The 11879-nt window shown below is 38.3% G+C and overlaps 1 protein-coding gene across 1 annotated transcript in view; it reads right to left on the bottom strand.

Moving 5' to 3' along the window:
* Positions 1 to 203: 203 nt before the first annotated feature.
* TENM2 (teneurin transmembrane protein 2) overlaps positions 204 to 11879 on the bottom strand; it is a 1404789-nt gene continuing 1393113 nt past the window's right edge. Inside the window, exons 26-29 of the mRNA XM_040344668.1 lie at positions 11184 to 11480; positions 7371 to 8985; positions 3941 to 4071; positions 204 to 2006 (exon numbers count right to left, since the gene is read on the bottom strand). Of these exons, the coding sequence (XP_040200602.1) occupies positions 1245 to 2006; positions 3941 to 4071; positions 7371 to 8985; positions 11184 to 11480 (2805 nt within the window). The 3' untranslated portion in view covers positions 204 to 1244. The remainder of the gene's footprint in view (positions 2007 to 3940; positions 4072 to 7370; positions 8986 to 11183; positions 11481 to 11879) is intronic.

Genomic DNA, 11879 nt, shown 5'->3' with positions numbered 1-11879 from the left:
GGAGAGAAGGAGGTGTTTGCAGTTCAGAGCAGGAGAGTAGACTTAGGGTGTCAGAAAAGTGAAACAGTCCCCCCACACCCTGGCAGAATCACCAGGTAAAAATTTAAATAATATCTAAAGACGTGTGATCTGCAATATATAAAATGTTCATTTTTGGGGACGAAAAAAACCTGTAATGTAGGTAGGTACAAAATACAACTGTCCACAGTTTTAGAGACTTTATTTATGTATAAACAATTTAAACACTTTGCCATAAATTATCTTTGCCTGTTTCTAATCTTCATTTAGCAGCAAATTAAAATAATATAAAAACTCAATGAACAGTTCATACATGTATATTACAAAAAAAACAAAGGTCATTTTTTTGTGGTGACTGTAAGGTGATTGTCTCAGTTTATTGTTTTGACCAAACAAACACATTTCTAGTTTTAATCTGAAACAGTGATTGTGCCATCTGGCCTTCTTATATGAACAGGGTGATCAGAAGTGGTGCCCATTTGCGGTAGTGTCACAATGCCCACATCTCTACTGAAATCGATACCAACAAACTACTGATTCTAAACAGACTACACCCTGTAACTGTGTTATACTGTATTGTCCACAATGAATTTCTCAAATACAAACAAGAGGATGAATTTAACTGTAGTGAAGCCTCCAATTGACTCACACATCACACTCTACCCACTTCATGGATAAATTAAGTCACAGAGCATTTTGGGATAAGAGTGCAAGTAAAGTCCATGTTTTCTCATCAATGTCTATCCTCTGCTCTTTGTTTTCGTTTTTTTTTTTCTACAAATTACTCCAAAGTCTTTTTAAGCAATGCAGTAAGCATCCCTAAATCAAAATGTCAGAATACTTATCAAAGAAGCAGTCTGAGTAGTTTTCAGCAAAAGGTCTTGTAAAGGCGGCCAGTTTGAAATCTTTTAAACTTTACTCACATGTCAAAGTAGTAAGGTGATCAGAGGCCATAATTATTATTTTAGCAGTGACCCAGAAGAAGTGGGTAATATCAAAGGGGTACTCTTGTGTTTAGTTGTATTTTATTTGAAATCAGGCTTTAAGTCCACTTCAATTTGTGGTTTTCAGCAGCAGTCAACTCATAAAAATGTGAGTTTTCTTGCTACCTAACTGTCTTGAACATTGCAGCCTAGTGCCCCATTTAGGTCTTCATCTCCTTAGGAGAGGAGATAACAGTTGTTACTACTGATTCATCCAGGAACGGATGACAGCAGATTAATTTGTTACCTCTTTCCCATTTCATTCTGTCTTAAGAACTGGATGTTACTGCTACTGTCTGCAAGCTCTGGATACTGCTCCACTGGAAGGACATAATATCCCTCATACCCTTGAACTCTTCCAGTGCTTAAAAGTTGCTGTTTTTCTCCTTCAGTCCATAAGCGACTACCTTCTTTTCCATCTCTTGCTTTTTGTTGTTCTTTGGCCCAAGCTGCACCCATTGCTCGCTGGCGTGCTTGATCTAGAATTCTTGCTCTTTCTTCATCTAGGGTGTCGGCGTTTAATCCATATCTAATATTTAAAATTAGCGAGGAATGTTGGAATTCGATGTTCGTAAACCTGCGAGTCCTTCCATTTATCAGCAGAGTTGGCTGAGAAACAGTAACATTAACTCCACTGTCTAGTGTTTTGCGACCTGTTGTCAAACCCAAGGTGACTAGATCACTGTCAGAGGATCCAATTTTTACAAAGCAATGTGTGTCCTTTCCTTCTATGTTATAGTACATTTTTTCCAGATAGTGGGCTCCATTAAGCACCAAAGCAATTTTCCGACTGTCTTCACTGGCGATGCTGGACATTCCAGTTGTCACTTTGCCTTCCTTGACTGCAAACATTATTCCCTTTCCAATTATAGGACCAGTAGTGGCAAACCAGTGTCCCAGCTTCTCCCTTATGTTTGCATGCAGTCGCTTCACTATAGTCTGACCCTCTAATGCCATAAATGCTTGATTGTGTCTTTCAGTGGTCTGTTGAACACCTGTAATTAGCTGGAAGACAGAAAAATGAATTAGTTGTGGAAAGTTTAAAAGTAGAGCAATGAACCATTGTAACTAGACTGTACTGAGTTCTGAAGGTCATGCAGTACTGGCTTAATTACATTTTGCCCTTAATTTAACACAAAAGTAAATCACATGAAATTAAAAAAGTTATCCAATTATTCAAGAAAACTAAAGAGTTACATTAAGTCAGAAAATGGTTCACAAATATATGTACAAAACATTTATAATTTCATGTGCTACTCCACTGTGAAATTAGTACAAAAATAGCATTAACTATGAAGTATTAAACAAGCATGAGCAATATCCTCGGAAACATTTTTTCTTCTAGTAATTTTAAGGCTGACTGTTTCCAAAGTAGAGATTTTTTGAGAAGTATTAAGTCTTAAATGTGCGTAGGAAAATTACGTGCCATAAAATAGAATTAACAAAGCACGTTTATCTGTGCCCAGGAAGATAATTAAATACCATCTAATTAAATGTGAGCATAACTGCTGTACACTCCACTTGTAAAAACAGCAAGCTGCACTGCAAATCTGCAAAACCTGAGTCTAGTGAGTGAAAATAGAATGATGAATGGGGAATGCCTTATAAAATATTTTGCTTTACTATAATGTGTCTAATAAAAGTGCAGGAAAAAAATATATTTTTCCAGTGTTCTATATGTACTTTGCAGTCCCCTCCCTCCTTAAGGCATGGTTCTGCATGACCATCCTCCTGCTGATATGTCACCACTTAACATATGTTGCCTATTACTCCAGCTTAGAATCATCAAAGACAAGTAAATAACTTAATATGTTTGCTTTTATTTCCCCAGAGACAGAAATGCCTTTGGGCATTTGTTTTGCATCCAAGTTCTCTTGCACTTCTTCTATGGTTACCTTGATGTAAGCAATTAAAACTCTGCATATTATAAAAAATGCAATAGAAGAGGTTGCCTTCAGAGAAAACCCCTGTCAAAAATTATTCAGAGATATAGACAGCTGATATGTATGACAATCTCTACTCTGCCAGTAAAAGTTGAGCTTGTCAGCTGCTCTGTTGCTTAGGCCCATTTGGTCAAACATTTTGCACTGTCTAGAGGCCACCATTTTAGTTGATACACACGTTGTAACTGATCAACTCTTCCTGTTCCTAGATCCCCTCCCTCATCCCTAATGACACCAACAGTGTAATCTAGTAATCAGAAAAAGAGATAAGGCGGATATGCCATCAATTATGTTGGGTACCTGTGCATCTCGAAAATGGAAGTCACCATGAACCACTAGATCTGCAAAAATACTCTGCTGCTTCTAATTTGTATCTATAAGCTACATTTTTTTAATTGATTATATTTCACATTACATTGTGCTTTTTAATTCCCTGATAGACAGTCATACTTTTTAAATTTTATATATAGGTCTTCTTTAAAAGCGTATTTCACATTGCTTCTTGTAGTTGCTTTTTAAGATTCCACTGTTGTGTTCTGTGACCCTTTGAAAATATAGATTTTCTGTATATCCATTTCCTATTGCATTTTGCCATGCACTGCATGTCCTTGAAATATAATGGAGCAAACATAGTATGCAACATAAAATGAACCACTTCCCTGTTTCTGATAAAAAGAATACACTGTTTTATTGCTTATATAAAGCACATATGCAGTACCTTAGCTGCAAGCTGTATTCCTATTTTGAGCAATATATTCCCAAAAGTTATTTTGTTATACTGTAGATGGAACAGATGGCCAGCTACCTTTAAACTTCCCAGTACTATTGTTAATCAAGAAACAACTCAAGGGCATACACACAAAGATCTAATGATACTGCAATTAACATAACTATCTAGGCAGACAAAAAGAGCATGATCATTAAAATAAAAAAACATCTTAAGGAAATACAGATGGAAATGCAAATCCATGTGTATGGATAAGAAGCCAGACTTACCTGTCCATTTTCACATTCTTGACTCTCTCTCAACTCATAGGAGGGTGGGACAAAGTGTAATTTGGATCGGGGGAAGCCAGGAATTATGTTGCTCAGCTGAAATCCAAACATCACCAGCCAGCTTTGCACATCTATTGAAAGAGAAAAAATGTTCTGTAATCACTCACCACACATTTAAAGCAATGTAAACCACAATGATACTGTCCTAGGCTTTGACAGAGATGCAATATGTATTTTTTGTATGGAATTTACACATTAACTCATAAGCAAACTGTGGGGCAGAATAAAATTAACACAAATGGTATATCACTTTTAAAGAGCATATCATACAATAGTTAGATAAATGCATCAACATTTTTCATATTTAGTTATATATAGAAAAAATAAATTAAATGTATTTCAAGTGATTTTATACATTTTTCAAAATAACAAACAGGTCTGTGCAATTGTTTTGCATAGAGCAACCCTGACCCTCCTCTTCTGGGGTCCCTCGCTGGTACTCCTGGCTGCTTACTAGGGGGAACTCATGAGGACTCGCTCCTGAGTCCCGCTACCTGTGTCCATAGCCACAGAAAGCAGGGTTTGGCCCGAAACCTGCTTCCTCATCATAGGATTTGAATTGTTTGAAAGCAACAAGAGCCAATGCAAATAGTCTGCCTTGTGGGGAACGAGAAAGTGGAAAGAGCCCCTGTTCTCATGCTCAGAGCTGGATCCAGATCGGGCTCAGGTAAATGTAAGGGGGAGCTGAGGAGGGATCCGGGATATAGAAGGTTCGTTACCTTAATGCAGAGTATGTATTAAGGTGAAACACCACTTTAATTAAAGGAGAATGAAATGTCCTCCACTTTAGTTCTGACATCCAGGTAAACAACTAAATATTAAGTAAATTGGTGGAAATGTTCTACCTGTCAATGGATTTATAAATGGTTTACCAGTTTGTAAACTAGACATGGTTGCCACACAGCATAGCCAGGACCTAGACTTCTCTGCAGACTACACTAAAGTTAAGCAATACGGTCTGGTCCAGGATTAGTCACAGCCTGTGACTGGACGATAAAGAATAAAGGAAAATGGCACATGGATGAGATTATGCCTCTGCTCACCCATCCTGTACAATAATTTTGTTCTGGTACTGGTCCAGGGCTCAAAGTACTTGGTGCAGGGATTCTGGAACCAAGAAGGAATAAAAACTTCAGTTTCCAGTATCTTTTAATTAGTTACTTCAATTTGGCTAAGTTCTTGGGGTTAAGCTAGCCATAGATGAATCAAAATGTGGATGGTTCAAAGGGGACAGCCTGAATTTTGATTTATCTATGGCTGCTCTCACTTGCCCGAAGTCAATCATTAGTTAGGCTTCTGCTGACTGGGAATGTTGGAAAATATAAATTTAATCAACGGCCACAGCCAATCAGCTGTAACGCTGACCTTTGTATTCAGAGAGAGGAGGAATCCCCACTGTCAAAATACAATAGCACAGCAAGAGGGATTCCTCCATCCACCTCGCTTGTATCCTCTGGCTGATCTAAAAGACCATCTATTTTTTACTAGTAATGGTGGTGATCTGTGATTTTTATCATAACTGTGACATTGCGGCAGACAGATTGGACACTTTTGACAATGTTTTGGGACCATTGACATTCATACAGTGATCTGTGCTATAAACATGCACTGATTACTGTATAAATGTCACTGGCAGGGAAGGAGCTAACACATTAGGGGGCGATCAAGGGGTTAATTTGATTCTAACTGCGGGGGGATGGGACTGACTAGGGGAGGAGACCTATTGGTGTTCCTATATACTAGGAACACACGATCTGTCTCCTCTCCCCTGACAGGAGGTTCCTGCTCTGTTGTAAGTGGTTGCGAGTGTCCGGCAGACATCGCGCGTGGCTGCCAGGCGTGCGCATTGGTTCATCGGGGATGCAGTGGTGCACACGTGCCCCCTATACCGCTAGGAAGCTGAGTCCATCATATGACGCCTGCCCAGGATGGGAGATCCCATCTGCGTACGTCATATGACAATGGGCAGGATGTGAAGTGGTTAAAGAAGTAAAATTACAACACAATCCTGAAATACAACTCTGAAGACTGTCTTTATCTCTAAGTAGGAATAGTAATTTAATGTGACTAGTTAGATATGGAGCTGTTTTATTTAACCACGTGCAAACTGCTCACCCACAATACACTGTCAACAGACGACCCGTGCAGACATGTACTGGTATGTAGCTGCCTGCTTCTGGGTTTAGGGAGCACTCCTTCGTCAACACTTGCTGGGGGAGACAGAAAGCCTGTTTCCTACTGCGCATGTGCGAGTCTCGCTGCACTTTCTGAATGATCCTGCTGTCTTCTGGGACCTGTGTAGCTCCCAGAAGGCAGCAGGGGGGGGGGTTTAGAAGGAGGGACCGTCACAAAGATTCAGCGATCTTACCCAGGAGTGGGAACGTGTACCTGGTTTTGACAGGTATTCGCTCCCCCTCCCCCCCAAAAAGTGCCAAATGTGGCAGTTGAGTGGGGGGAAGGGTGCAAACAAGCAGGGCTTCCACTTTTGGGTGGAGCTCTATAATAAAATACTTGGCCCCTTTTTGGTGTCTAGCCCCTTGTGGTGAGCACTCTCTCCCCATATAGTGGCATGGTGGTATTTCTACCCCCCCTAGTGGTGCAAAGCCACAGCGACAGTGAGAATATCAATGGCGGATGGAGCTGGATGTCCATAGAGGGATGCTGATCTTTGTTGCTTAAAACGTAAGCAGAGAGCGGGGGGTGGGCCGAGCTGCACTGCCTTTCCAAATGGATGCAGGCAGTGCAGCTCTAGAGGAATCCTGCAGGTGGGCCCCCATAGATAGCAGCTCCTGAGAATAGGAGGAGTGTACAGCGTCATCAGGGGACCTGAGAACAGGATATTCAGGGCCACTCTGTGCCCCCTGTGTATGTGTTTTTTTTTTTACAGTGTGAGGCTTTACAATCACTTTAAAGTGATATCAAACACTGGTTATTATTTTTTTTACCTAAGAAGAAAAAACGGTTTACTTACCTGCTCTATGCAAGGATAGCAAGCTGCATGTTATGTGGGCACACATGAAGGCATGCTACTGAGCTGGGCTCTGTGCATCCATAGACACAAATATAAAGGCTTGATCATGCCCCTCACTCCTTCCTCACTGGATTTGATTGACATCAGCAGGAACCACTAGTTTCTGCTGCTATCAGTCTGTCCAGGGGGAAAGACCTGCACTGCTGCAGACAGGCACAGCATTGGATCGAGAGAGGACTCCAGTAAGTATTTGGGGGGGAGGGGGGAAACAAACAGCAAGGTACATTTTTTTACCTTATTGCAGGTAATGCATTAAGAAAACAAAAAAAAAACACCTCTGACTTTGGAAACTCTCTAATGTTTTCCTAAAGTGCATACTAGACAGACAACAGATCTTACCTGTAACATAGTTTTTTAAATCCATTACAGTGCTCAGTGGATTGTTGTTCTTAAACATGTATAAATTGAAAGGAGCAGGATCTTGCCCAATTTTCCTCCACTTTGTATAATCTGGAGATATCCAGCGTCCGGCCAACACGTCATAATCTCTCTGAGCAAAATGTACTAGCTTTGTAAGTGGATCATATAGTCCCCCATGAAAACCAATAACAAGCTGGAAGTTTGGATTTGAATCAAAGTAAACTTCACCATAAGGCGTATACTGTAATTGCTTAATCATTACTCCATTAATGCTGAAAGCTGCCAGTGGTGTGCCTGTATTATCAGAGGCAATGTAAAATTCTTCCCCACTACTGCTTTCCATTGCAAATAGATGGCCTTGCAAGTCATAGTATAAGGAAGTTATTTCTGAGTTTGAGTGATTATAGACATGGGTAACCCGTGTTGGGTTATGTAGATCAGCATAGAAGAACTGAAGATGAAGTCCTAGGTTAGTTTTGCATGATGCTCTTCGTCCTAGTCCATCATATCGATATTGTACATTCCATCCAAGAACCTTGTTGTATGCTCTAGTGAGATGGCCCTTTGAGTTATAATCAAAAATATCAGCACCTCTTTGACTTAAGAATCCATCATCATCAATTTTGTATTGCACATCCCCCAAACGTGTTATTCTGTCTCTGAGATCGTATCTTAAAGGCAGTAGGCGTATGCCATTCCCTGGAGTCAATAGATATAGATTCCCATTAAGGTCATAGTTATAACGCCATGTTTGTCTGTCATTGACAGCAACAGTTAACAGCTGACCATCCCCATCATATTCGTAAGTATACTTTGTTGTGTTGGCATAGGAACCAAGTTTCAATTCTCTTTTTATGACTCGGCCCATACTATCATATTGCACAGTCATCCAATACATGAGTGATCGAAATATTTCATATTGGACTTCTTTAATTCGTCCATGAGTATCAAAATGTTTTGTTAGAGTCATTACGGCTGTAGTTATGATCTGATTAACGTCATAGTAAATCACTCCAAATTTGCCAAAGTGTTCAATTTTCCCAGAAATGTCATCATATCGGTATAATTCTACAGGTAATGGAGTTTCACTTATTATAGGCTTAAGGCTAGCAACTCGAAAACTATTGTCATGATAAGTGTAATCAAATCTAGCATTCACCATGCCTTCTTCAGAAAACCTGTAGATTTGTTTGTCCACTAAAGGTCCAATTTTTCTATAGCGGATTGTACATGAAAAGCCACCACTTTGAAGATTCACCATTTTTAAAACACCTGTTGTTTCATCATAGCCAAAGGTGACTGCTGTGCTGTCATAAATAATCTCTGATAACTTGGAAAGTTTCCCATATTTATAGAATACTTGTCGACCAGTACCAAGAAATGATGTCTTTAAAAGTCTGCCATCTTCACTAAAGTCAAAAATGATTGATGCATTGCTTTCTGGAGGATTATAAATGTTTCTGATGTATCCAACTGACGTATGAGTTGACATACTATGCCGAGCAACACTAGGCATGGTTACAGAGTATAGACGATCTGATGAATCATATTCGAAGATGTATTGCCGTTGACTTTGAAGAAGAAGCACCATTGACTGCAAGTACAATAAAACAATATATATGTCATTTAACAGTTACTACTGGAAATTTTATATATATATATATATATATATATATATATATATATATATATATATATATATATATATATATATATATATATAGTAATTAGGTAGCAAAATAGAAAAACATTTAGGCTAAATGTGTTTGGACATATTGTATCTACAGCAGACTCTGTAACCCCACATCAAGCTTGAATTCCTGGCCATTCTAACAAACAAGACATAGACAAAGCTTTTTTGTCTTATAAAGAACACAGTCAACACATGCCTGTGTTCTTTATAAAACAAAAAAGCTTCCGCAGGTGAAACTGCATCAATGAAATGATTTCTATACATACTGGACCTGCAGCAGCTCCCCAAACCCTCACATCATGGGCAAATCCTGAGGTGTGTTGACAGACTAAGCTTTGGTGCTTCTTGGTAGTACTGAAGCCTGCCTGTACCTTACTCCCTCCTAAACTTTCCTATTAGCTAGTGAGGCTGCCCACCTGAGTCATAAGTCAGTGTGTGTGGGGTAGCTTATTTCCATGCTCTAACACTTTTTGGAAGTGTCAGAACCTTGCCTATCAGTACTGGCTGGGATCCTGGTGTGATATGTGATTTTGAGAGGCTGCAGCAATTGTGAACAGGCACTCCTAGGTGTACTTAAAGCAGGGGTTCACCTTAAAAACGATTTTCTAACATTACATCCAGCGTTCCTATCCAGCAGGTGATTGACGTGATGACAAAAACGACCTCACCTCGTCGCATAAGGAGCGTCACGAGTTGCCGAAAGAAGCCGAACGTCGGTGCGCAGGCGTCGTATAGCGCCGACTCACCATTCGGCTTCTTTCGGCAACTCGTGACGCTCCTAATGCGACGAGGTGAGGTCGTTTTTGTCATCACGTCAATCACCTGCTGGATAGGAACGCCCACTTCCACGGGAGTCCCGACCCGGAAGCTGGGGAAGAAAATAGCTGTACGAGGTATGTACAGCAAAAACAAAAAAACAAACGGCATACTGTCAATGTAGAGAGTGAGCTGGATGTAATGTTCAAAAATCGTTTTTAGGGTGAACCCCCGCTTTAATACATTTTGCCGTTTTTTGTTTTATTTTAATGACAACGTTTCTTTAAGGGCTAGAAAGATACAGCCTACATTAGGAAATAAAGTTTTGAAGAGTAAATTTTCATTGTAAAGATTTTCATTTTATTACTGGAATGTACAAAAGCCAGAATATAAAATTTTATGACAGTCGTGTCTTAAAACTGTATTTCATCTGAATTTTATATTTTTGAAATACAGATACACATTTGTAGACTTTAAAAGCTGTAACATATTTTATAGCAAATACATAGATAAAACAGTTTGAAATTATTTCTGCAAGACAAACATTTTGTTACAATAAAACATCATCTGCTGGAACATATTTTAGTAACCTTTTCCATTCCTTATTAAATTTTGGAAGAACATTCTAAGATCCAATGATTCCTTTTTTAAATAATAAAAGTTAATACAGGTTTATTTCACTGTTTCCCATTTAAATAGGCTGTAAAATGCTGCATACAAATTATTAACTTGATTTTATATATTATATAAGTTTAAACCTAATGCAAGTGAATAGTGACTATACATGAGTCTTAGCAATGACAGAAATTGTTTATTTTTACCATGTTTTTCACTCTGCAAAAATGTGCATTTTAATAATATACTAGTATAATCTAAGAAAAAGAAACACAAAATGTAACTCTTTCTATGTAATGAGTGCATGATGATAGTGCTTGTTATAAAAATGCTAAATAAATGGCCAATTTTCATTTAACTCTTCCCATGTAACATGGATTTACAGAATAAATTACCTGCATATTTCATAAAGTAATAGAAATAAACTCAACACATACTTAAAGTCACTTTTAAAAAATGTATGTTTCAATTAATTGCATTCCATCTTTCTTTCATGGAACTAAAAAAATAAAAATAAAAAAATAACTATGTAACACAATTTAGTTGAAAATATATCAGTAATAAAAAGATTAACACTTAAAAATATGGCTTATGACCTACTGCTGGTGACTTGTAGTCTTAATGTAGTATTACTACTCCTAATATACATTTTTACCTTCTATCAATCCTAACATGAATACTTTAGCCTTATACATCCTCTAGTTTATTACTTCATCTGTCAAAAATACCTTTTCTAGATAAGTATAGCTCCAAGTTTTTCCATCAGCAAATGACCGGGAAATGATTCTGCCCTGTTTGTCCATCTCAGTTCGTTCACTCATGGCCCCACGTTGAAACCCAGACAAGCGACCATTGAAGAAATAAGATACATTGACAGGAGCTAGTCCACTGCTTGGAAGCCAGAGAAGTGGTCGTCCTAGTTGATCATAGACTATGCGTAGAGTAAATTTTCGATGATCATCATAGATTTTTTCAGTATGCGAGTTCCTGTCAAAATCTATCGACAGCAAATTTCTCCCATGGACCTGTGAGGAACAAGTAAGTAAACACGTGTATAAACAGTTTAAGAACAAATAGACATAAATATCTTTAAATATATATTCTTTATGAGGTTCTTATACCCCATATCAAGTATAGGAGTATAGTCAACTGTTCTCTGCTATTTGCTCAGACATTTTGAAACAAGGAATTATGCTATATGAGATACATTTCTCAGTCAGTTTAACAGGCAGATAAAGAGCAAAAATTAAGTAAAACAACCCCAAATAACCACCATACATTTGGTTAGTCAATAAACAGGAAGTAACAATGCCTGTGCTAAGAATATTTTCTGAGAAATATGACTTTTCCTTCAACTAACATGAAATATAATATACTCATATTCATTGTGAGCTTTACTAATTTATATACGGTAACTTTCTGTA

Source organism: Rana temporaria, chromosome 3, assembly GCF_905171775.1.
Source record: "Rana temporaria chromosome 3, aRanTem1.1, whole genome shotgun sequence".
Classification (NCBI taxonomy): domain Eukaryota; kingdom Metazoa; phylum Chordata; class Amphibia; order Anura; family Ranidae; genus Rana; species Rana temporaria.
This window is presented reverse-complemented; position numbering and strand designations above follow the sequence as displayed.